General features: G+C 41.4%; 1 protein-coding gene across 5 annotated transcripts in view; it reads right to left on the reverse strand.

Moving 5' to 3' along the window:
• LOC131245748 (tyrosine decarboxylase 2) overlaps window positions 1–27205 on the reverse strand; it is a 34630-nt gene extending 7425 nt beyond the window's left edge. For 2 of the 5 annotated variants that reach the window (XM_058245422.1, XM_058245420.1), the window contains exons 1-8: window positions 27110–27204; window positions 26861–26981; window positions 25316–25388; window positions 24945–25175; window positions 24404–24567; window positions 24010–24150; window positions 20293–20352; window positions 7811–7975 (exon numbers count right to left, since the gene is read on the reverse strand). In XM_058245422.1, coding sequence (XP_058101405.1) covers window positions 7811–7975; window positions 20293–20352; window positions 24010–24150; window positions 24404–24567; window positions 24945–25175; window positions 25316–25388; window positions 26861–26981; window positions 27110–27111 — 957 coding nt within the window. In that variant the 5' untranslated portion in view covers window positions 27112–27204. Of the gene's footprint in view, window positions 1–7810; window positions 7976–20292; window positions 20353–24009; window positions 24151–24403; window positions 24568–24944; window positions 25176–25315; window positions 25389–26860; window positions 26982–27109 lie in introns of all 5 variants that reach the window. The other 3 variants (XR_009170967.1, XM_058245419.1, XM_058245421.1) reach the window with 3 other exon arrangements.
• Window positions 27206–27603: the final 398 nt, after the last annotated feature.

The following is a 27603-nucleotide window of genomic DNA, read 5'->3' on the forward strand; positions in this document are numbered from 1 at the left end:
TTCACGGCGAGTTGTGCGCTCGTGGGGGTGATCGGACGGCTAATCTGAACCGTTCATCATGAAGATGGACCAAAAATCCCCCAGAGGACGCTCTCCTTCTGGAAAGAAAGCAAAGAAGAAGAGGAGTGGAGACACCGAACTCCTGATTGCGTAAGGTCTCTCGCAGCAGAGTAAGTGCTTGGAGTCTCCAGCTTCCGCAGCCCACTTCTAGCAGGACTCAACAGCAGTTCCGCAAGGAGCATTAAAGGAGGTCGTCTTTGGTTGGGGAGGGGCGTTCAAGGAAGAGAAACGGAGAGGAGAGTGCAGCCGAGAGGAAGTTTTGGTTTTTCTGCTGGACGAGATTGAAGGAGGGACGCTGCTAGTGGCTGGGAGGAAACAGAGAGTACAGGAAGCTCGGGTTTGGTTGCTGCTGGGACGTCAAGGAGAGAGGAAGGAAGGGAAAAGGAGACGTGAGCAAAAGGTGGACGTGGCTGGAAGCAGCGGCTGGGCTTGGCAGGGACGAGAAGTGGGTTTTTTTTCTCTTCTTCCTTCTTGTTCTTTTCTTTTCCTTTTTATTTTTATTCCGTTGTTTATTCAGCCCATTCATGTGTGGCTAAACCTCTTAGCTAGGGCTAAGAGGTGAAGCTTGTAGCGAGATGGGAGACACTATTTCCTACTTTTCATTTAAATTTATGAACTGAACTTGGTTTTAAGTTGATTATTAAAAGAATATTTTCTCAGTCTTTAATGGTCTGTTGTGACTGAAATTACAATGGGTTTGCAACGGCTTTGAATATCTCTTTTTCTCTTTTGATGTTTATGACGTCAGGAGGCCCTGTTGTTCACCATCGTCTCCTGGGCATGGTTGGATGATAGTACCCTTCCTAACTTTCATGTACGTTTGATTGGTTGGTAATTAGTTTAATCCTGTTATTTGCTTTGTCTCCTGGGCATGGTTAGATGATGGAATCCATTCTAATTCATATACCTTTCATCTCTTAAAAACCAGATCAAGTAGGTTCAGTTTGATTTCCATAAATCTTAATGCAGGCATGAGATCTCCCTGATCCCTACAAGTGGATCCTCTGAATCCCTAGTTTCCTTCTTTTGAATTCCTTAAAGTTTTAGATAATTATTCCACAATTATTTCTTAAATTCTATTTGGTTTAGATCACATCTTAGTCTGGTTCTAGTTCTACTTGGTTTCAGATAACGTACAGGTATCAGTCCCTGTGGATTCGACCTCGGTCTTACCGAGTTTATTACTACATCACAACCCTATACTTGGGGAGTGAACAGCTTCTCTTGCGCAAATGATCGATAGTCAAGATTCCTCCTTTGACCGCGAGCCATCTAAAAGTAGTGTATCTCCCTCTTAAGATAAGCAATCTAAATGCTCTTAGCTTCACAAAATAACAAGGTATTGTCTGCAAATTGGAGGTCACCCAAATTCATTGCATAAACCAATCTCTATAGCTTTTGATATCATTTTGCAAAGGGCTCCAGCAACCACCACAAATACAAAGATGAAACAGAAGAATTTGCCCAATATGTTTTCAATGCGATTGAGCTACCACTATGTGTGTGCGCACATGCGCGTGTGTGTGTGTGAGAGCTTTGCTAAGTGCACATGCATGTGCAATAAAGCTCGTGTACACGCCACAAATTTGCGAGCATTGCACACACGTCCAAGATCTAATCCATCCATCAAGTTGGTTCAACCTTTTACATATTTTCCCAATAATGAAATCTTGTCCAACCAGCACATGGACCCCATTATTGGAAATAGGTAGATGGGTTAGAAAACTTCGACAAAGTTTTTTAGAGTTACATTTGTTTTGCAAACTGTGGTCCACCTGACCAGTGAATCAAGCTGATTCTTGGGCTAGTGCATCAATATAGTGGTGTCGTTCTGATGGACAGATTGGATCTTAGACCTACTGCTCCAAGCTGGCACATATGTGGCGTGTACATGAGCTTTATTGCACACATACGTGGGCTTAGCAAAGCTCTCTCTCACACCCACACCCAAACACAGATATACACATATACACATACATACATACATATACATGTATACATGCAAACACAAATATACACACATATATATAGGATCTTGGTAATGTCCCCACCTTCATGGGGACGTCAGCAATGTCGTCGAAGCTTTAAAATGGCACGTGGGGGTGACCTATCATCGATCCAAACCTTTCATTTATTTGTACAACCAGGAGCAAGCCATGCTGTAAAAACACAGCCACACCCACACATAGATATACACATATATACATACATACAAACACAGATATACACATATATATACGTACATACAAACAAAGATATACACATATATACATACATACATATACACATATATAGAGTATTGCTAACATCCCCATGTTCATGGGGACGTTAGCAATGTCCCTGAAGCTTTTAATGGCACGTGGGGTGACCTATCATCGATCCAAACCGTTCATTCATTTATACAACTAGGAGCAAGCAATGCCGTAAAAATCATGCCAACCGATGATTCGAAGTGTCGAATCAAAAACATGAAAAATGACATCTAAGATTGAGCGGAGAAACAAAATAGTTCCAATCATCATCCTGAAACATCTACCAAATAAATCCCACTTGTATTCCTCATGATTCCCAAGTAGAGGTTTGGTTTGATTATTCTAAACATGTGATCTACGGCTCAAAAACAACGGACGATTGTAACAAATTGGCCCCATTCAAAGGGTAAGGATCATCCGATTGGAGTGGTTTTTGCGCCATGGATTGCTCCCATTGGTCCTATTGAATGAACCGTCCCGATTGATCATTGGGCATCCCACATATCATTCAAAAGGTTGGGGATGTTAGCAGTGTCTATGCGTGTGTGTAGGGATGCTCATACCCAATTAGTTAGACGTTAAGTAGCCAACCACCCAGTAGATAATTTTCAACATGTCATGTGCATTTAACATCCAACCCGTCCAATAGGTTGGCACAACCATGAGGATAATTTTGTGCAAAAATCAGCCCCATCCACTCATCAGGTAGGTCACACCATGGAAAATAATGTATAGCTGATAATAAATAACATAATACAAGTACGGTCCATGGCGGCCGCCTGATGGATGGATGGGGCTGATTTTTCCATAAAGTCATCCCCGTGGTGGAGCCAACCTATTGAACAGGGTAGATGTCACCTGCACATGATATTTGGACTTGGAAGTTGTGTGTGTAGATATCATATGCAAGTTGTGTGTGTAGCAATGTTTTCAGTAGCGTTGTAGCGTACCGTGTAGCATACGCTACGTAGCGTACACAAGTAGCATAACTCCCTGGTAGCGTAAGTTACAGGGTATGTAGCGTATAGCATAGTGTAGACAGCATATGCTACCTGAAATTTCATTTTTTTTTAAGTGTTTTTTCTATGTTAGTTTAACACCTTTTTTAAAATTGCGATGACTTGTACCTATGACACATGGCACTATATTAAACTAATCCGGACCATTCAAATTGCGGTCAATATCGTGGACAGAGCACTTAGATCAATCCGAACCATCCAAATTGGGATCCATATTGTGGATAGAGCACTTAGATCAATCCAGACCATCCAAATTGTGATCTATACCATGAATTTGTGATGTTTCAACAAATGGAGGGAAAAAAAAAAAAAAAAAGTCACACTTAGAGATGTCTAAAGGCAAAGACAGAGTTAGAGAGAGAGAGAGAGAGATTTTGCAAGGAAATAAGTGGTTAATCCAGATTCGTAGTCAAGAACTCATAGAAATTATGCATTTTATAAATTTTATCATATTTTCTATTATTTTAATAAAAGAATATTGAGGATTGTGTAGCTTATGCTATTTGCTATAGAGGGTCAAACGCCACACTACACGCTATTTAAAACACCGGTGTGTAGATATCATATGTGTGTGTTTGTCGATGTTCGCTTGTATGTTTACCGACCACCACTTACATGCCAACATAAAAATGCCTAAATTGCATTTTAGTATAATGTATTCCCTGAAAGGGTATTGCATATGATTAAGGTCTATGGCATCAATAAGCACATAAGGAGTTGAATTTCTCTGCAGTTTTCAAAATGGACATGAAGAAAAAACATTCTTTTTCAAGTGGAATGGAAATTTGTGTCCAAAGGAATCTAAGTTTGGGTTTCGTAATGAAATGGTATCATATGTTAGGGGGCGTTTAGCATCTCTACAAATAAGAGCTTATTGACTTATTTCTTTAAAAAAATAAGCTTTTAGACTGTTTGGTAGAAGTCTAATCATAGTGCTTATTTGTTTAGAAAGTAGCAAACAAGCTCCGATTTTATAAGTTGGGGAGGGGTTACTTTTTGAAACGAAACTTATTTACCTCAAGCGGGTAGACATTTTGAACTAATTTTTGGACAAGTTTATCGTCAAACTTTCCAAGTAATTCCCATCTTACTCTCTTCTCTTCTCTTTACAATCTCTTCGAGGTAGGTCGACATGATGAACGACCCATATTGAAGGTGGGCACTACATGATGAATGGTCCAAATCAAAAGTGGGCCCACATAATACACAGTCACATCAAAGGTGAGCCCCACATGATGGATGGGCTGCATCAAAGCATGGCCCCACATGATGGACGATTCACATCAAGCAAGCCCTACCTAATGGATGGTCCACATCAAATGTGGGACCCACATGATGGATGGTGGATTTGAATGCAGGACCACATGATGGAAGGTTGGGCCCACATGATGAATGACCCATATTGAAGGTTGGGCCCCACATTTATTTTTTTTAAAGCAACGAGGATAAATATATATATATATATATATATATATATATATATATATATATAAAGAAGGAGGAAATACAAACAACAGAGCGAGAAAACAAATCTGCTGAGATAGCAGACAAAAGCTAAAGGCCTAGAAAACATAGATCGCTATCTCTCGAACTCTTATTGATGACTGCCCATTCAATCGAAAGCCTTTTGGCCCTGGAGCCAACCACATTAGCTGAAGAAGTGTCATTAAAACATCTTTCGTTTCTCTCTTCCCAACCACACCACCAGATCGCTAAAATTGCCATTCTCCAAATAGCAGTTCTGATTTTTCCTAGGCTGAAACCTTGCCAAGACGATAGCAGGTGGGACATACATGATGGACGGTGGACATCAAAGGTGGGTCCCACATGATGGACTATCCACATCAAGTGGGCCCCACACGATAGATGGTCCACAACAAAGGTGGGACCCACATAATGGATGGTGGACATCAAAGGTGGGCCCCTCATGATGAATGACTCATATTGAATGTGGGGACCCACATTAAGGTGGGCCCACGTAATGAACAATTCACTTCAAAGGTGGGCCCCACATGATAGATGGTCTACATCAAAGTGTGCCCCAGCATGACGGAACATGCACATCAAGTGGGTCCCATTTGATAGGCAGCCCACATCAAAGGTGGGACCCACATGATGGATGATGGTCATTGAAGGTGGGCCCACGTAACGGTCAGTTGACATCAAAGGTGAGCCCACATGATGAACGACCCATATTGAAGGTGGGACCCCACACGATGAATGGTCTACATCAAGGTGGGCCCACATAATGGACGGAGTGGGCTTCACATGATGGATGGCCCACATCAAAGTCTGGCCCCTCATAATGGATGGTCCACATCAAGTGGGCCCCACCTAACGGATGGTCCACATCCAAGGTCTCACATGATGGATGACCCATATCCCAAGTGGACCACATGATGGATGATCCACATAAAAGGTGCACCCCACACGATGAATAGTGGATATCAAAAGTGGGCCCCACATGATAGACAATCCACTTTGAAGGTAGGGCCCACACTATGGACACATTAGATGTGGACTCCACATGATGGGTGATGGATAGTGGACATTGAGGGGCCCCACATAAAGGAAAATTAGCATTGATGGTTGGCCCCACATGATGGATGACCTACATCAAGGTGGGCCCCTAATGATGAATGGTCCACATCCAAGATGGGCCTTGTATTATGGACGGCCCACTTTGAAGGTTTGGCTCACACAATGGACGGTCCACATCAAAGGTGAGCTCAATATGATGGTTGATCCACATCTAATGTACGGGATAATAGATGGCCCAAATGTCTTAAAATATGAAGATTATAGTCATCCATTCTTTTGTCATTTGGGGCATAGTTCATCTATGGTGAGATCCACCAAAACAACCTTTTGAATTGTTCTTGTGATAGAGTTGTTGACATCTTTAAAAATAACATCAATTACCCTTTTTTAAAAAGCTCTTATTTGAAGGATTTACCAAACATGCTTATTTCAAATAAGAGCTTTTTTTGGATTTGAAAACGTAATTGTATAAAACGAGCTTATTTAAAACAAGTGCTAGAAAAAAAAGAGCTTATTGGAGTAGCTATTATTGAATTAGAGTAGAGATGCCAAACGAGCCCTTAGTAACCACAAACAAGAATGGCTTGCAATGAATATATAATTAAAATTATTTGAGATCTGCACAAAGTAACATTTATCTATGTGTGTGTATAACATACTCCAGCTGGTTGTGACACCAGTCGAAAATGATATAGCGTTAAAATTTGGTAGATAGTCCGTCACCAAACCCTTGCCAAGCAAATCATGAAGCCAATCCTAAATAGCTGGGACAAGTTACAGCAACAATGACAATGATATGTGTTTCCAGGCTTTAGTTAAAAAATTTGGTCAAGAAATTTCTCGAAGTGATGTGTTTCATTACCTTTGCTATATTATTCTAAGGATAGAGAGATTGATGAGGATGCTTCCAATAGAAATTAGAGCTGGGTGGATGAAGTAGAGATGTACCTCTAGAGTGTTATGTGATCGCTGCATGCCTTTGAAACTGATGGATAAATTCTGTAAGACAACAATTCAACCAGCTATATGCTATATGGGGCAGAATGTTGGGTAGTTAGAAAGCAGCGTCAGAAGAGGTGAAGTGTCATGGAGATGAAGATGTTGAGACAGATGCCTTGGAAGACTAGGAAGGATAGAATCACGAATAAGGTCATTTAAAGTAACCTAGGAGCAGTCCCGCAGGGGGGGGGGGGGGGGGGTGGATGAATGGCAGATTGACATGGTTCTGTCATGTGCAATGAAGACCAAAGGCAGCTCGATTAACACGGATTAAGGTCGAAGGGCCTAAAAAGATCTAAGATGAGAGGAAGACCTGAAGGACTTGGATTGAGGTGGTGAGAGCAGGTATGAAGGCTTATTCACTTACCAAGGATAGGGCCTCAGGATTGACTAGGAAACAAGATTCATAAAGCAACCCAAAATAGTTGGGACAAGGCTTTGATAATTGCCCCACCACCACCTTCGTAGTCGTTGCCACCATGATCTTGGCCTTTCTCTAGCAAAGGATTGGCCTTTAAATGTAGATTGGCAGTTCTTATGATCAGTTGCCCGCCAGAAATCAACCTTCCTCTTTTATCAGGGTACTTGGAACTCGCCATGGCAAAGGCTCCCATTGACAGCACTAGCATTCCAACATGGTCCCACCCTGTATTGACCCAGCCAATTATGCACACCCCAAAGGGCAAAAACACAAAGCAGGGTCATGAAGGGGTAGTTGCCTAGCAAACAGCCAAGTACAGAGGTACCACCACCAGACCAAAAATGGGAAGGTCATGCTCAGGTGGTTGGCAAACACCACTCAAATGCCCAATACTGCATTTGAGCCTAGAAGTTCAGATCATAAAATATATAATACCATGGATGCTTGAAAAAACCTATAGTTTAATCCAGATATTGTAGAAATCCAAGAGAAATATTCCAAATAAAAAGGGGGCATACCTTCACCCAGAGGGCCGAGCAGTCAAAATTTGTTAGAAACCATTTGTGTGCATTCATATTAAATGAATCCGCCCCTTCCACCCCATTGATGTAATGGCGATATTCTGGGCAGATACAAGCACTACCGGCATATGCCGCATCGATATGGAACCACATGTCATTATCCTACCAAGAAGTTAGAAAAGAACCACTGTTAGCATTTTGCATGATGAACTAATTTGCAGCAACTGAATTTTCAAAATGGCAAGAGTAGATACGAAAAGAACAGAATTGACTGAAAGAGAGCAAATAGCTATGGAAAGGTTACAAGAGTAGATACCAAAAGAAATCTCAGTAAGTAGAAAATATAATATTTGGAAGATTTTATAAGAAGAATAGATTAACATTACTAAACAAAAGCTGCATTTATGAATTATGATATACAGGTCCCAGGCGTGGTGTGTCGTAACCGCCCTCATGAGACCATAACAGCCGTTAGGTAACGGTAATGGCGATGGGGACATCACACGCACGCGCATGCCCCCCACCCTATGCACATACGCAAGGAGGAGAAAGGCCACACTATCGATCTGGATCGATGACGACTTCTATGGAGGGCCTCTTAGATAGGGGGCTATGCTACGTAGCATTGGAGTGGACCCGATCATCATATGAATTCCACCATTGGATCTCATGATCGTGGCCCGCGACCCTAGATGATCTAGGATTTTGAGTTTTGGTTATTATCGTTATTAGGAACATCATGAACGGTTTTGATTGCGTTGATTAGTTGTTATTTTTGTTACTATCTCTAAGTAATAGTGTGCGCACATGGCTTAGCTTTTGAGGTTTAGGGTTTTTCTTATAAATAAGCAACTCCATGTAAGGTTTTTTCATTAAAGTTTATGAATAAAATTCTTTGTTTTCTTCTTCTTCTCTAGTTCTCTGAGTTGAAGAATCTAGTTGGGTGCGAAACCCTCCCTTCTTGAAGGGCTAACTATTGTGGTACGAAGCCACAACCATCCCATATCATCCCCACCCCTACACCCCACATCCCTCATCTGCCACAGCCATCCCATCTTCAGATTTATCCTTTTTTGGCACTCAAGTTCTCTTCTACAGCAGGTTTCCAGATTCTGGCCCACTGGGGGGCTGAAACTTCGGCGGAGCACCACGCACTCACCGTACATCGGATCGGCCCAAAACTTGGTGTGAGAGTGGGCCTCCCCTGGCCGACCGTACCCAAGGAGTCCTCTTTCAGTTTCGTGGGCCCCACACACATGCGGCCAGACAACTACGCACGTGCTTCCAGGTGGGCCTACGTCCACACGCAGGATCATTCTCAGGTTCTTCTCTCTCCTCTATTCCTCTCCTCTCTCGCCTTAAATCTCAAACCCTAACCCTAAAAAATCCCAGATCCTAAATATTTCCAACTTTTGCAAACCCAAGGTTTTCCCCTACATGAAACATGGTGAATCTCTTGAATTGGGGAACAGTCCTTTGCAGGATTGGATGAATCTACACTCCATTGGGAATTGTTTGGTTCATAATTCTACTTGATCTAGCCCTAAACGTGAGTAGGCATGGACCCTTGTAGATTCCCCTTGTTGAATGTTTGAATGTATGTGGGATATGAGTTTTTTTATTTTATTTTTTTTTTGTGATTGTTTAGAAATTGGTATGATCTAAAGCATGAAATCTTGCACCTCATATTTAATTTCATGTCCTGCATCGAATTTCGTATCAGGGCTTAGGTTTTTCATAGGGGAATGCATTGCATGTTTAGGGTTTAGTTTAATTATGTCTATTTTGCATCAAGTCTCATCATATAGGGCTGTTTAGGACCCATCATTTCACAATATGGGCTGCTGAATTTTCTGTTGTTAGAAAATCCCTAAATTTCTTGGCTGAATTTTCTGTTAACAAACTATTTAGGCAGTTATTGCTGGAATTTTAGTAGCGCTGTGTAGTTTCCCTCATATACAATCCTATAGGATCATTTAGTCCCATTTAGACACATATAGTTGTGTTAGAGAGTCTTGGAGTTGAGTGAGTAGTTGTATGCCCACGCATATTGGTCGTGGTTTTGGCTTACACCCTACCCTAAATATAATGCAATTGCAAGAGTCAATGAACAATATAACCCGGCAGTTTAAATCTTTAGGTAGGCGCTTGGAACAACGTATTGACCAACGCTTTGAACAGCTTAATGTGCGCGCTATCCAACTAGAAAACTCTGCCCCGGCAAACCCCACCATTGGGGAAGATGCTCAATCTCAGGCAGGTAGTCAAGAGGATAGACCAAGGAATGGAGGTAGCCAAGGAATTGGTCATGGGCGCGCACCTATGCAACTGCCCCGCGAGAGGCATGATGATCACTATGACCCAGATGCGTGACTCCTACAGGGAGTTAAAGTAGAAGCCCCTATGTTTGATGGTCACTTGGACCCTAAAGCTTTTCTATATTGGTTGGGAGATATGGACCACTATTTTGAGTGGTATAACATGTCGGATGCTCGTCGAGTCCAATTTGCCAAGATAAAACTTGTGGGCAAAGCAAAGAGGTTTTGGACTACTGTGGAGCAAAAGAAAGAAAGGTCGAAGCAGCCCCCAATAGTCCATTGGGCAGAAATGAAAGAAACTCTTAAGGAAAAGTACCTCCCTTTCTCCTATCACTTGAGATTGGTTGAAGAATGGCAGTCTCTTCAACAAGGTTCCATGAGTGTGGCTGAATACATTGAGAAGTTTGAAGAGTACTTGACCCGGTGTGAAGTTAATGAGAATCCTGTACTCATTATTGCTCGATTTAAGATAGCCCTCCGTTCTGACATTAGGAGAGAGCTGCTCGCCAAGGACATAGACACTCTTGAACAGATGTATCAAGTAGTGTTGGAGTTTGAGCAATACCTCAAAGCATCTGTGGGAAGGCGGTTTGAGTTTCATGATCTTGACGTTAAGGTCAACCCTTCTAGGGCTAAGCCCAACAATGATATCAATGCAAGCCTTCCAGTAGTTCTCAGTCCAGGCCCAAGGATGATAAGGGTAAAGGAGTTGTCGGGTCTAGCTGTGTAAAAGTGATGCGACTAGGTGTTTTAGATATCAGGGGTTTGGTCACTTTGCCCACCAGTGTAGCATAAAAGAGGGCACCAAGGTGTTCCTTATTGATGGGCAAATAGAAGTAGTGCCCCCAAAGAGTGACAGTGAGGAAGAAGAATATGAGCCAGCAGAAATTCATAGTGATGAGGAAGAGGGAGCTCAAGAGTCTGCGACCCTCGCAGTTATGCGTTGCACCTTTACATAAGCCAAGAATACCAACGGTTGGCGCCATAACACGATCTTCTATACTTATGCAAAATGTGATGATAAGAGTTGCAAGATGATCATGGATAGTGGTAGATGTGCCAATATGGCATCAACTAGCACCGTGAGCCGTTCAAGCTTGAAAGTTGAAGCCCATCCTCAACCTTATAGAGTGTCTTGGGTTAATAAAACTTCCATTCCAATCTCGCACCGTTGTCTTGTTCCTATTCAGTTTGGATCATATAAAGATACTTTGGTGTGATGTTGTTCCCATGGATGTTGGTCATATCATTCTGGGTAAGCCTTGGCTCTACGACAGGGATGTCACTATATTTAGTCGTTCAAATGTGTGTACATTCTGATTTGAGGGCAAGAAAGTCAAGCTAAATCCACTTCCACTCAAGAACACGACTGAAAAGGAGTCCACCACATAGAGTATTGGCAGCTCAAAAGAATCAAAGGAATCGAAGTCCAAATCTAAACCTCTCCATATTTTAAATGCCAAGGACTTTGAGTGAGAGACTGAGTCAGGCTCGATAGTGTACGCCCTCGTGGCTAGGGAGAGTGCACCAGAAGCTAGTGTAGAATTACTCACTGAAGCCATTTCGGTAGTGGATGAGTTCCGTGATGTTTTTCCTGCGGATCTACCGAATGAGCTTCCCCCTATGAGGGATATACAGCATGTCATTGATTTAGTTCCTGGGGCGACTCTACCAAACTTCCCTCATTACAGAATGAACCCAAAGGAGCATGCAGAGTTGAAGAGACAAATTGATGAGCTCCTAAAAAATGGTTTCATTTGAGAGAGCATGAGCCTATGTGACGTGCCCGCCCTTCTAACACCTAAGAAGGATAGCAAATGGAGGATGTGTGTTGATAGTGGGGTCGTTAACAAAATCACAGTCAAGAATCGGTTTCCCATACCGCGTCTTGATGACATGTTGGATATGATGGCCAACACTACTATTTTCTCAAAAATTGACCTCAAAAGTAGTTATCACCAAATCCGTGTACGCCCTAGTGACGAGTGGAAGATGGCCTTCAAGACGAAGGATGGGTTATACGAGTGGCTAGTCATGCCTTTTGGGTTGACTAATGCCCCAATTACTTTTATGCGTGTGATGACCCAAGTGTTGAGGCCCTTCATGGGGAAGTTCCTAGTCGTCTACTTTGATGATATCTTGATTTATAGCATGACCAAGGAGCAACACCTCAACCATTTAAGGCAAGTTTGTGGGATCCTTAGAGCCAAGAAATTATACGCCAACCTAAAGAAGTGTACATTTATGTCTAGTAGTGTTATCTTCTTAGGTTTTGTTGTGTCAGCTGAGGGTGTGTCGGCGGATCCCGATAAGGTCAAAGCCATTGTCAATTGGCCTGAACCCCATAATATTCACAATGTGCGCAGCTTTCACGACTTGGCTACCTTCTATAAGTGGTTCATTTGAGGCTTCAGTTCCATTATGGCTCTCATCACGGATTGCATAAAAAAAAAAGAGTTTTAATGGACGAAGTCAGCTTCGAAGGCCTTCGAGGAGATAAAGGTCAAGATGACCGAAGCTCCAGTTACCCGACTTCCGGATTTTTCAAAACTTTTTGAAGTCGCATGCGATGCATAAGGAGTCGGCATAGAAGGAGTACTTACTCAGGAAGGGCACCCTGTCGCCTTCTTTAGTAAGAAACTGAATGAGGCGAAGCAAAAATACTCCACCTATGACAAAGAATTCTATGCGGTAGTGCAATCGTTGCGCCACTAGCGTCATTATCTATTGCCGCAAGAATTCGTCTTGTTCTCAGATCACAAGGCCTTGAGATATCTGAACTCTCAGAAGAAATTAAACCCTAAGCACGCCAAGTGGATCCAGTTCCTTCAAGAGTATACTTTTGTGCTTAAGCACGAAGCCAGTGTAGAGAATAAGCCTGCCGACACGTTGAGTCATCAAGTCACGTTACTCAATTACATGAGTGTCGAAGTCATAGGGCTAGAGCGTGTTAGAGAGGATTATTCTGAGTGTCCAGATTTTGGAGTTGTGTACGCATCGTTGTTAGAAAGTCCGTCAGGAGCTAGCAGTGAGTACTTGATTTTGGACGGATATTTGTTTAGGAGTGACCGCTTGTGTATACCTCACACCTCCCTCCGCGATTTTCTTGTCTGAGAGTTACATTCAGGAGGGATCGCAGGTTATTTTGGTCAAGACAAACCATTGCCCTAGTGGAGGATACGTTCTATTGCCAAGCCTCAAACGAGACGTGGCCAAAATTATAGGGTAGTGTCGTACTTGTCAGCTAGCAAAGCAAAAAAACAGCAAAACATGGGGCTATACACACCTTTGCCAGTTCCATTCGCCCCTTGGCAGGACATCAATATGGACTTCGTGCCTGGGCTCCCCAAGACTATTCGGAAACACGATTCCATATTTATTGTCATGGACCATTTTTCTAAAATGGCCCACTTCATTCCTTGTTCGAAGACCTCCGATGCATTTCATGTTGCCAAGTTGTTTTTTAATGAGGTCGTCAAGCTGCATGGGTTACCCAAAACCATAGTATCTAATCGTGACGTGCGATTCATGAGTTATTTTTGGAAGACACTATGGCATATGATGAATACTAGGCTCTAATTTTCTTTTGCCTACCACCCTCAGACCGAGATGATCAATAGGAGCCTAGGAAATTTGCTCAAGTGTTTAGTGGGGGAACACACTAGGATGTGGGACACTGCACTATCTATCGTCGAGTTTGCATTTAATAGTTCTATCAATAAATCCACAGGTTTAAGTCCTTTTGAAGTCGTTACTGGTTATAAACCTTGGAAGCATATTGATCTTGTCCTTATGTCCCTGTCCCATAGGCCATCAGAGTCTGCAGAGTCCTTCGCACATCACATTCATTCATTGCATCAAGAAATCAAGCGAAAGATCAATACTAGTAATGAACATTACAAAATTTTTGCAGATTAACATAAACGATTCAAAGAATTCAATGTAAGGGACTCTGTGATGGTCCGCATCAGGCCAAAGCGGTACCCGCAGGGAGTCGTTCGTAAATTACAAACGCGTAGCGCTGGACCATTCAAAATTATAAAACGAAACGGTCTCAATACGTATGTAGTAGATCTTCCACCTTCCATGGGAATTAGTTCCACATTCAATGTGGAGAATGTAGTTCCATTTCAAGGGACCACGGATACCTTGTCCAGCCTTTCACCAAACCATCCGGATTCCCCAGATTTTTTCTTTGATCCATGGCCCATTCTCGACCCATCTTCCCAACCTCTACCTACCTTTCCCACACCCAGAGAGGAGATAGAAGATATCCTGTACCATCAGATAGTATCGAAGTCGGGCGGCAGATTTCAAAAGTTCCTGGTCAAGTGGAAGTCACGGCCAGCGTCAGATTGTGCGTGGCTCACTGAGGAGGAGCTTCAGAGACTTGATCCTAACATCTTGAAGCAGTTTAGGAGTTTTATTTCGTCAGTGGCGAAACCTTCGCACCTGGGGAGAGTTGATGGGGACATCACGTGTACGCGCACGCCCCCCACCCTACGCACATACGCAAGGAGAATGAAGGCCCCACTATCGATCTAGATCGACGACGACCTCTATGGAGGGCCTTTTAATTAGGGGGTTGTGCTATGGAGCATTGGAGTGGACCCAATCATCATGTGGATTTCACCATTGGATCTCATGATCGTAGCCCTCTACCCTAGATGATCTAGGATTTTGAGTTTTGGTTATTATCGTTATTAGGAACATCATAAACGGTTTTGATTGCGTTGATTACTTGTTATTTTTGTTACTTCGTCTCTAAGTAATAGTGTGCGCACATGGCGCAGCTTTTGGGGTTTAGGGTTTTTCTTATAAATAGGCAACCCCATGTAGGTTTTTTTCATTGAAGTTTATGAATAAAATTCTGCATTTTCTTCTTATTCTCTAGTTCTCTGAGTTGAAGAATCTAATTGGGTGCAAAACCCTCCCTTCTTGAAGGGCAAACTACCGTGATGCAAAGCCATAACCATCCCATATCGTCCCTATCCCTACACCCCACATCCTTCATCTCCCACAGCCATCCCATCTTCAGATTTATCCTCTTTTTTTTGCACTCAAGTTCTCTTCTACAATAGCTTTCCAGATTCTGGCCCACCAAGGGGCTGAAACTTCGGTAGAGCATCATGCACTCACCGTACATCAAATCGGCCCGAAACTTGGTGTGAGAGTGGGCCTCCCCTGGCCGACTACACCCAAGGAGTCTTTTTTCAGTTTTGTGGGCCCCACACACGTGCTACCAGACAACCACGCACGTGCGTCCAGGTGGGCCTGCTGTCCACGCGCAGGATCCTTCTCAGGTTCTTCTTTCTCATCTATTCCTCTCCTCTCTCGCCTTAAATCCCAGACCCTAACCCTAGAAAATCCCAAATCCTAAGTATTTCCAACTTTTGCAAACCCTAAGTTTTCCCCTATTTGAAACATGGTGAATCTCTTGAATTGGGAAACAGTCCTCTGCAGGATTGGATGAATCTACACTCCATTGGGTATTGTTTGATTTATAATTCTACTTGATCTAGCCCTAAACGTGTGTAGGCTTGGACCCCCATAGATTCCCCTTGTTGAATGCTTGAACGTATGTGGGATGTAATTTTTTTTTGTGATTGTTTAGAAATTGGTATGATCTAAAGCTTGAAATCTTGCACCTTATATTTAATTTCATGTCCTGCATCAAATAGTGGCAACCATTACATGTTACGGAGTTGTAATGGCCATTATGGAAAAAATGACTTGTAACAGCCCCACAATAGTTGTTCTGGCCCTCGTAATAGCGGATACGAAGCCAATATAGGTTTTCTTCAATAAAAAAGGGGAAAAAAGAAGAAGAAGGCTATAACAGCCATTACGGCCCATATCATAACAGTAATGGTGGTGGCCATAACCGTTATGGAATACCTTGATCCCAGGTGAGGATGGTTGTCAAATGGTAAATCATGTTAATCAACTCACTGCCAATCATGTAGAGAAGCTAGGGAACAAAGGCACTCTGGAATAATGTGGGATTAAAGCACTTGGTGAAACAAGCTTAGGGTCATATACACTTTATGTGTGTATCCAAATGAGGACCCAAAATGTCCACTAAGCCAACCATAACATATATTTGACCATCTTCCAAATCCCAAGCTTGAAAATGAGCACTTGCTTTTTCTAAACACCCGAGAATCTTGTTTTCTTGTACATATAATGGTTTAAGCCTCTCTTTAGATTGATGTAACCAAACAGAACAAATGAGCATTCTTACAACACCTTCATTCTTTGCAACCTATAAATCCTTCCATGGACACAAATCATTCCTAAAATGGGAATTGCTTTCATCTATAGACATGTTAATTATTCATTTAAAAACTTTCTCAAAAAATATTGAAACCCAATAGAAAAAAGGGACATCCATCCCATTAATCAGATGCACCCTTCCATGGTAAGCCATGGGCCTAAAAATGAGGCCAATCCATGACTTAGGTGGGCCACACTACAAGCAATAGTTGAGAGTGGATGCCCGCCCATTGAAACTTTCCTGATTGTGTATAGGGCCCAGTGAGATGGATTTAGACATCCAGCCCATCCTTTGTGTGATGAGGGGTCACACCAAATTTTAGGCCATTCCAAAACTCAGGTGGGCCCCACTAAGTGCTTTAGATGTTTTAGGCATGATTTCCCATAATTTCATATGGTGTGGCCCACCTGGGTTCCGGATACAAATGTTTTTTGGCACATCCCATAACCTAGAAGGGACCTACCAAATGCACGGTGTAGATGTCCATCACACATCATGGTGGGGCCCATAGAGCTTGACTATGATGTGTGATGGACATCCATGGCGTGCATTTGGTAGGTCCCTTCTAGATTATGGGATGTGCCAAAAATCAGCCATATCGGGAAGTCAGGTGGGCCGCACCATCTGAAAGCATAGAAAGTCATGTTAAAAACATCTAAAAGCACTTGGTAGGGCCCACCTAAGTTTTGGAATGGCTTAAAATTTTGTGTGACCCCTCATCCAAGCGGGACACACAGTTGATGGGCTGCATGTCTAAACCACATCTCATTGGCCCTATAGACAATCAAGAAGGTTTTGATGGCAAGCATCCACTCTCAATTGTTGATTGTGGTGTGGCCCACATAATTCATGGACTGGCTTGATTTTTAGGCCTATGGCTCACCATGGAATGGTGCATCTGATTAATGGGATGGATGTTTGTCACACATCATGGTGAGGCCCACAAAGCTTGACCTCATGGGAAGCTTCCCATGAGGTCAACCTTATAGTACCATTTCCCTATATATGTATGTATGTATATGCATATGAATGTATAATAAGGCGAGGTCAACCTTATAGTACCATTTCCCTATGTATGTATATGTATAATAAGGTGAGGTCAAGCTCTGTGCGCCCCACTGTCATGTGTGTCCAACAACACACGAATGATATTATATATGAGAAACCAGCTAGTTCTTATCTAGTTGAGCCTATGGCTTTCAAATCTGGGACAGTAAGAAAATTGAGATATAGGAAAGCGAATTCCTATTTCAGCATCATTGCGAGGAGTCATGGCCTAGAACAAATAGTGAATTGTTTTAATAATTGCAGATATTAAGCATATACTGACCAAATCAACAGTCAAACATGCAACTTGACACACCATCTGAGGTTTTCCTTTTTTACCTTGCTTCAACCATGTTTCACAGCAAAAAGAAGCATGATGATTTTAAACAGTATGTTTACCATTAAGGTCTCTTTCCAACCGGACTAGGTACCAAGTACAGAATAGATCAATGTCATTTCACTGAAGTTTAATTTGCTAGGAAATGTTACACTAAGGAGCTAAGGGGACCTTTGGATGGTTGGGGCTGTTTGTCTCGGGAATTATGAATCATAGTAGTCAATCCTGGATTTGTTATTCCTTTCGTTGACTAATCTATTGTTTGTCTTGACATCTCGAACCAGGAGTCATAAACCTGGAATTTGTAAAGCTGTTGTTTTTGTTGGATGTATATGCCCATGAAAGCCAATCCTTTTTGTTATAATTGTTGATCTATTTGACTATATCTTTAATACGAGAGATGCTCCAGTGCTCTCAGAGAACTGTAAGTCAATAGTACTCTTAGTTGCATGGCTTCACTTCGACAGTCAAATATATCAATCTGAACTGCTCATTAAGTGGAGAAAACATCGTATGGACAACCTTGCAAAAATTGTACAGATCAGATGATCCATTCCATCCTTGATTTGCCTTGTTTTTTATTGCCATCCTTCTCCAAGCCATGGATGGGATGGTTATGATTGCCTAAAAAGAGTAAACCTTTTCATAAGCCATCCATGATGGCCCTTGACAAATAGATGAATCAAATTGTTGATTGGACCCATTCAATGTGAACAATCTTGCCCACCCATATTAAAGCTCAATGATTAAATGCCTAATATTTGTCATACTAGTTTGATGCATTGTTTGAAGTATCCCGTTATTATTGAAATATCCACGTTAGCTTGGCGATACCGATAACACTGGTAGTATCAGAAATTCCAGGTACCGGCAATGTATCACTAAGTATCGCCAATGTATCGCCAATATTTTCGACTGTGTAAATTCCACGTGTCCCTTGTATTGCCAATGTATCAGCGATATTTCGATAGTATCGCTAATGTACCGATATCGCCAAAAATATTTTTATTAAAAAAAAATCATTTTCAATTTTTTTATAGGCGCATGGTTGTATGCAATGTCCAATTTGTCGATGATAATATTGATAATATCGCGATATTATCATTATCGCAACATGGGTGATATCAACACGACAATCTTCCGTTTCCTGTATAGTTGTCAATGACTTCTTAATGAAATATCATGTGTTGTCGATATTTTGAAATATCGATGGATGTTTAGATGGAAGGTTGGGTGGTTGCATGGATAGATGGGATGGTTAGATGAATAGATGAGATGGGATGGTTGGACTGATTTATTACAACAACACATGCTTTTAGGCCCCCATTAAATGGACACTTATTATGTATGCATTCTTTTTGCAATTTTTTTCTAAATATGGAATGTGTGTATTTTAGCATCTCCTAAAGTTTTATAGAAAAATTCCACTGTTTGCCCCACGTTTCCCCAACGTTTCGCCACATTTTCCATTTATCGGCGACATCGATATTGTTTTTGTGTCCCTAGCTAGCAAAACTTGTAGCAATACTGATACTTCGAACACTACCGACATCCACCCCATCAATCAAATGCACCCTTCCATCGCGGGCCATGGGCCCAAAAATCAAGCCAATCCATGACTTAGGTGGGCCACACCACAAACAATAGTTGAGAGTAGATGTCCACCCATTGAAAACTTCATGATTATTTGTAGGGCCCAGTGAGATGAGGTTTAGACATCTAGCCCATCCATAGTGTGTCCCACTTGTATGCGGGGTCACACCAAATTTCAGGCTATTGCAACACTTAGGTAGGCCCCACCAAGTGCTTTTCGATGTTTTAGGCGTGATTTCACATGGTTTAAAATGGTCCGGCCCATATTGAGTTCTGAACATGGCTGATTTTGGAACATCCCATAACCTAGAGGGAATCTGCCAAATGCACGATGTGGGTGTCCAGCACACATCACTATGGGGCCCATCGAAGTGATGTGCGTGGTACAAAGTTCATGGTGCAGAACTCCATTTTGTTTTATCCATCCTATAACTCTACTCATTTGAAATAGATATCTTCCAAATTAAGGAATAAAAATGAAGTCCCTTTATTAACCCATCCATAATACGAATAAGAGTCCAGTCACTCTGCTTTCATTTAGAACAAAACGTAAAAAGACTCCGTCAAATATCTGGATTCGTAGAGGTGATTTATTCAAATGTCCCTTTTCTTAGAGGGCATTTAGATTAACATCTAGCTTTGGAATATACCTTGCTACTCCTATTATCCATATTGGTTTATCCATTACTGCGTGTAGGGTTGTTATCTATTATCACCCAAGGCCTAAGGCCACTCACACACGCATGCATCACAGCTTTCAACATTTGGGAAAAGGTCTCTTACCAGTTCTATATAAAAGTGTGTGTGAGTGTGTGTGAGTGTGTGTGTGTGTCTATCAAAAGAAAGCATTGCCTTGAAAAAAAAAATCATTGTTAATTCTATTAACATATTACTTTGTAATTGTTACCTTAGCTATCTTGCCCAATGAAGACAACGGATCCACAGCCGTTGAAGAAGTTGTACCAACCTGAAAGTAACCATGCAAGAAACTTCAAATACTCTTGCAATGGATAATGAAAAATCAAAACTCGATACATGTAACCATATCTCAACACGAAGATGGGTCCTTGCTCTTACTCCGGTGGTAGACTCTCAGGAGTTTCAACACCTGGTTGAGGGTTCGAGTACCCATAGGTGGTGAAATCCCACTATGGCGTGAGTGTGTGGTGGTTTGTGTGCATGTGTAAAAAAAAAAAAAATTCTCAACACAAAGATTTTACCTTATCCTATTTAAGTTTGCGAACATACAGTGTTGTCAAAATTCTATGATTTAAGATTTGAGTCGAATCTTAAGCAAAATGGTTTGAATCCATTTTTATACGAACCCTACGATTTTATGATTTGAATCCTATTATTTATGATTCAAATTATACTTGTTCTTTTCTATTTTAAGCTTCACTTGACTTTCATTTTATGTTTTTAAAATTACGGGGGCTTTAAGAATCATTTAGAAAAAAAAAAAAAGGAATCATTTAGAAAAAGTAAATTCTTTTATTTTTTTCTTTATAGGAGATTAAATTTTATATATATATATATATTCTCTTCAATGTTAAATCATTAAGCTTTTTTTAATGATTTCTTACTTCTTAACTGGTCGAAACAACAAACTAATGTATGACTTATCTGGAATGTTTTCATGGATGGGTATGATCATATTGACTTATATATATTGTAGAATGATGGTTAGAAATCAAAATATCTTTTTTCGTCGGTCTACAGAATCAAATGCCTCTTTTAATGTGATTTTACATTCAAGAAAGTTACCAAGAACATAAATTATTAAAGGATACTTGTATGTCTTTTAAAGAAAAACTCTTGAAAGATTGAAAGATAAGAATCCCTTAACATTATCATGACATGGTATTACTTGTGCATATTGTGGGAAAAGGATGATTGCTGAGTTTTTTTAGTTTTTTTTCTACTTTTTTTCATATTTTTAAGAAGATCATAAAAAATCTTACGATTTATGATATGATTTGCAATTCGATACGATTCAACCCCTATTACAATTTGCGATACGATAACGATTTTGACAACCTTGTGAACAAATGTAACTTTTGTATGGGTGTGTGTTTACGATACGATTCAACCCCTATTACGATTTGCGATACGATAACAATTTTGACAACACTGCGAACAAATATAACTTGTGTGCATGCGTGCATTTGGTGGGTGTGGGTGTGGGTGTGTGCCTCTATGTGTGTGGTTGTGTGTGTGCTTTTGTGTGTGTGTGTGTGCGTGTGTGTGTCCCATGCACATGGTGTGGAAATGGGAGATGTTAGCGAGCTTCTTAGTCAGGTCCTTTCATTTTATGATAGCCAAATCAGAAGCGGATGGAGGAGTCAAAGTTCACTAAGCATGTTTGGTCCTACGCAGCTCCGCCAAAAGTCATAGCTTTTTGTTAGCTTGTTGGGAGAGAGGATTTTAATGGTGGATAATTAATGCAGGGGCATTTTCACACCGGGCTCGAGTGGGGTCGTCTGTGGGATGCAGGGGCACACTCGGGGTGGGCGGGGCCCATGGGAGAGGTCTCGTGTTCAAGACTCCTCGTCGGGGGTGATTAATGCACATTTCACACCGGGCTCGAGTGGGGTAGCCTGTGGGATGTGGGGACACACTCGGGGTGGGCAGCCCGTGTGAGACGGTACCCATGTGATTTGGGGCCCACGAGGGGGGTTCAGCCAAGATCCTAACTCATGAGATGTGGGGCCTAGGCTATGAGATAAAGGAATTAATTCGTCATACTCTAACAGTTTGAGCTTTTAGAGCAAGTGATTAATTGCCCTGCATCAAATTGGTATCAGAACGGGAGGTCTCGTGTTTGAGACTCCACACCGGGGGATATTAATGCAGGGGCATTTTCACACCGGACTCGAGTGGGGTCGCCTGTGGGATGCAGGAGCACACTCGGGGTGGGCGGGGCCCACGGGAGAGGTCTCGTGTTCGAGACTCCTCATCGGGGGTGATTAATGCGCATTTCACAGCGGGCTCGAGTAGGGTAGCCTGTGGGATGCAGGGACACACTCGGGGTGGGCGGCCCTTATGAGGCGGTACCCATGTGATTTGAGACCCGCGAGGGGGGTTCGGCCGAGGTCCTAACCGATGAGATGTGGGGCCTGGGCTATGAGATAAAGGGATTAATTTGTCATCCTCTAACAGTTCGAGCTTTTAGAGCAAGTGGTTAATTGTCCTGCATCAATAATCTTCAGAAATTGGGGATATTTTTACCTAACATTTGTTTGTTGTGTGGGACTGATTCGGAATTACCTTTTTATCCATTACCAGTTTGCGTCCAACACGTGGAATGATGACCTCTCCGGGTTCAACATTTTTTTGGCCATGCCAAGTTCTATTGGTGAGTTGTTGTTGGCGTGGCATGGTGTGCAAGTTGGAAAGGAGAAAATGGCATCACGGCAGCTTTCTTTGATGGCAGGCCTTTGAAGGATTTGGGAAGAGAGAAATGGAAGGTGTTTCCATAAAGCTAGCCTTAGTGTCGAGTGGGTAGTAAGTAGGGCCTGGGCATTCATTGGGAAGTTGGGTTGCCGTAATAGTGGGGGAAAATTGTGCTCTTCACCTCTGTAATTGGGTGAGGTGGTTACTTTTTTTGCATTTCTGTATTCTGTCACCTTTTAGCACTTCTTAAATAAAAAGTTGTTACCCAAAAAATTAAAAATTAAATCCCATGCACATCTTCTGCAAGTGGTTCTAAAACTCACTGACTCAACCCGAAACTTGGGACATGCCTCCCCCCACTTACTGAGATTTCAAGCCGATTCGTTAGGAAACTCAGTACTAGGAATGAATCGGGCTTGATCGTGAGAAACTCATCGAGTCAACTTGCCGAGACTCGAACTGAGTTACTCTGCTTACAAATGGTGGGGTTTTATATTTATATATATATATATATATATATATATATATATATATATATATATATATATATATATATATAGAGTAAGTGAGGATTGAACACATGACCTCTCCTAAGGCAAGCAACACCTACTAACCATCAATTCACATCCAATATTGTTGCTTTATATTGAGTTTTATTTATATTACTTAAACTATATGTAACTATTTTAAATATTTATTAACATCCTAATTTTTCAATTTACAGTAATTAAATATCAAGACGAATGGGTTTGAGTCTTCGAGTCAACCCGACTCAGCCAAACATTGAGTTGAGTGGAGTTTTCTGGTTTTTGAACTAGGGTTCAACACACATGAATGCTCTATTAACAGCATATATATGCTTCATTTGGGTTCATGTGCACATGGTACACAGTGGTTCACAAAGAACTGTGTCAGCTCTGGGTCTGGTTCAAGGCACTGAATGCACATAGTTGGTAGTCCCAAGGACATGGCAGGCACATGGTGCATAAGGTACCCATGTGTGGCTGCTATTTCTGCATTGCAGTAGCCATGCATGGCTACTGCCAGGACCAACAGTGGCGGTGGATAATATGAGCACTTCAGGTTACAGGAAACATAAACATTGCGTGTAATGGAGTTTCCCAGCAGGAATAACAGAAATGCGTTCTCAGGAGAATTAGAATCAGCACAGTGGAGGAAAAGAAAGGAAAAATAACTGATGTCAGAAGTTTTGATATAAGATGTTTCTTACAGTCGCACATAGAAAAAAGGGTATTAAGCCAGCTGCAAGATCATCAGAGACCGCTTGACAAACTAAATCAGGATCGAGGGCATAGTTTGTTGAAGAATCCGTTTTCAGCAATCTAAAATTCCCTGGATGAATCCCAGCAATCTGCCATTATAGAAAGAAACTTCAAAGATCAATAGCCAGTTTGTCAATAAATTACAATCTCAATATCCATGTTATAGTTAAATCGGTATGACCCGATCCAAATAATGTCAATCAAATGCCTAGGAACACAGTCCCGTAAGCGGACAATGGAAATGTTTCTTACATTCGTAGAGTAAAAGTGTAAAATCTTTAAATATATAAATGTTGCAAGTAGTCCACAGGAATACAACATTAGCGGCCGTTGCTGATATACCTGGCAAGCCTTTTGCAGAGCGGCATGTGCTTGATCGGATGCATAAACCAAAAGCTTCCCAAGGAAGTCTTTTCCAACCCTCCTCAAGACCCTATCACGTGCAGCCAATAACACAACTAGAACTGCTTCACTTGCTGTGCCCTGAATCACCCCTCCACCTTGCCCTGGAAAGGATTGAAAGCCATTCACCAAGAAAAATGCAGATTATTTAAGTGAAGAAGTAATTCAGATGAATGCAGATTCCTTCCTAGCGCTGTTTAGAATGACTAGAAAAATATACATAACCATCATATGGATGCACACCCCCAGAGAGATACAAATATGAACACACACCCACACAGAGATATAAATGTGTGTGTGTGTGTGTGATATTCGAAGAAAAATGAGAGAAAAACCAAATAATCTCAAGCATATCAAGCGGTTCATCTTCTACATCTTAATAGAGAACAACAACTGCAACAAGTAACTATAGATTTTGGATGCGGAAAATATAGGCAGCTCTCCATGTGTTAATTAAGCAAATAATCCTCCCCGCTCTCACCCGATGAAAGAAAATGGTCCGGTAGCTTCAACAGTTTAGCGAGCCAATCCAGAACAATCACTTCGAGTTCCGTTGCAGCTGGAGAAGTGACCCAACTGAACCCCACAATGTTTATACCGGCACTGAGCATTTCTCCTAAGAATCCAGCAGTGCTGCTATTGGAAGGAAAATATGCGAAGTAATCCGGACTTTGCCAATGGGTCACACCTGGTAATATCTTCTGCCGAACATCTGTGTTCAAATAAAGGGAAATAGCTATTAGTGCATGCTCCTGAAAGGTCAATAAAAAAGAAGAAGATATGGACAGGTTAGAAAGAGCATTAATCAAATCATTTGCTTCAAATGGGTGAAGATGAGAGGAGTAACTTCACCATCGAGGACATCTTGCAATGATTCAGGATGGTTAGGGGCTGAATCTGGCAAAAGTTCACGTAGATAGCCAGGCTGCAGACGAGGCCCTTTATCAGAGAACTATTATTATGTTTGATAGAACTAGAAGCACAGAGTGAATTGCTCAAATGAAAGACCTCAAGCATTCTTAATTAACGAATAATAATACCGAAATTTAACCATCACGTATGCGAAGATGATTGAAATTAGCAATGTTAGAAGTGCCCAAATTCAGAAACAGCAATACTCGTACCCAAAAAGAAAGGACCAAATCCGAATCATTTTTTTTTAATGGAGTATTTAATAAATTTCATTTCTCAACCACCACACTAACTGAATTGCATAGGGAAAAGTATAAATGGGAAAAGCATGACCCAATTAAAAGTACATAAAGGAATTTAAATGGGAAAAAAAAAAAACTAAAATACTAAAACAAAGCAGCATTGTAGTAACTGAGTATTTGTTACTGAATGGAAAATGGACATGGAAACAGCTATAACAAAGCTCCACTAAAGCTACTCGCTGAGGTAGGATTTTTAGTCCAGCTCAACCTGCACCATCAAGACCCAGGCCCCAACATTCATGTGAAGTGCCCCAAAAGTCAGGCCGGTGTGGGGCACACACGTATGTCCAATGTGGAAAGATGGTCACATTTTAACCATCCATTTTCGTACATGCAGTTGTCCACCTGATGAACACAGTGGCCTGATTTTTAGGCAAAGTACATACATGGTGCGCCAAACGTGATGAATAGCCCTGATCACGATCTTGCAAGTAGCCCTTGCATTTGCATTTGTCACAGATATATGATTACTACAATGTAAGCAGAAAAATCACATCCAAATCAAAACAAAAAATCCCAATTCTCACTTAAAATTTGGAAAAAAGTTGTGTACTCCGCTTATGGACCTACCTGGGTAACTTTCCCTGACGTGCGGGAAATGACTTAACATGCATGAAATCCATGCCATCAATCAGGTAAACCACCCTTTGTTTGGCCTTGAGCCTGAATATCAGGCTGATTCAGCACTCAAGTGAAACACCCCAAAAAATATCATACCTAAAACCTCTAAATTCACATGGTATAGCCCACCTGAGTTTTGGAATAGTGTCATATTTGTAACTCTTCCATCCTGAAGAGACACATCAGATGAATGGATTGGATGGCATAAAAACAACATGGTGGGCCCTACTCAAACTAATGGTGGGCGTTCCATCCCAACTGTTTCCTATGTTGTGGCCCACGTGAGTGTTGCCTACGCTGTGTTCGATGAAATTACATTTTAAGCAAGACCCATTTCAGAAAAACAAACAAAAATGACAGATTCCAAAAACAAAAAAAAAAAACAAAAAAAAAAAGTAGCAGCATAGACTGTATAAGCAGTATCAGCAAGACCCATTTCAGGGAAAAGGAAAGAAGAGAGAGAGAGAGAGAGAGAGGAAAACATCCGAGAATGCAATTACTGAAACAGAAGAAAATGGAAAATGAATGAAAGAAGCAGAGACGGAGAAGGAGAACGAATTACATGTACTTGGCTGAGAACAGGGAAGTTCTCGATGCTTTTGTAGTAGTCGGCAATGAAATCAACCATCTTATGTGCATTTTCTCTCAGCTGTTCCGAATCCATAGGCTTCAATTCATTCTCCCTGCCAAAAATAAATAAAATTTAATAAAATGTATATTATTGCTATTACTACTATTTTCTACGTCGATTTTTATCACTTTTTTCAAATGATTTTAACAAAAAAAGAGATTGTTGAAAGAAACGATTTACATGGTATTGCGAAAAAGAGAAGATGAACGCAGCAGAAATGAGGAGAAACGATGAACGCAACGTTCTTCTCTTCACCTCTTGCTTTTTATGTTTTGCAAAATCCACGCGCGTGTATATCCGTACACATCGACGCGAGTACGTCGTCAAACATAAGACACGTGTGTAAGATCTGAGCTTTCCATGAGGTTAAAAATGGTTCTTAGATCTTATGTGAAGAAATAAGAGTATATCACTCTTCAGATGGGCCACAAAATACACAGTAAATTTATTTATTTTTCTAGCCATTAATTCACTTTGATATGTCGTGGCCCACATGAGGTGTGAAATGACCTGATCTTTTGCCAAAAGATCTAAACAGCGCAGGTACCTAATGGAAGGTTCGGATATCACACGTGTCACACTATGACACATGTATCTCCGCGTGGATTTGTACTAATAACATGCTCGTGGGGAATTAGCAAACCTCAGATAATTCCAGAGGATATTATTAATAT

This window comes from Magnolia sinica, chromosome 5 (assembly GCF_029962835.1).
Source record: "Magnolia sinica isolate HGM2019 chromosome 5, MsV1, whole genome shotgun sequence".
Taxonomy (NCBI): Eukaryota; Viridiplantae; Streptophyta; class Magnoliopsida; order Magnoliales; family Magnoliaceae; genus Magnolia; species Magnolia sinica.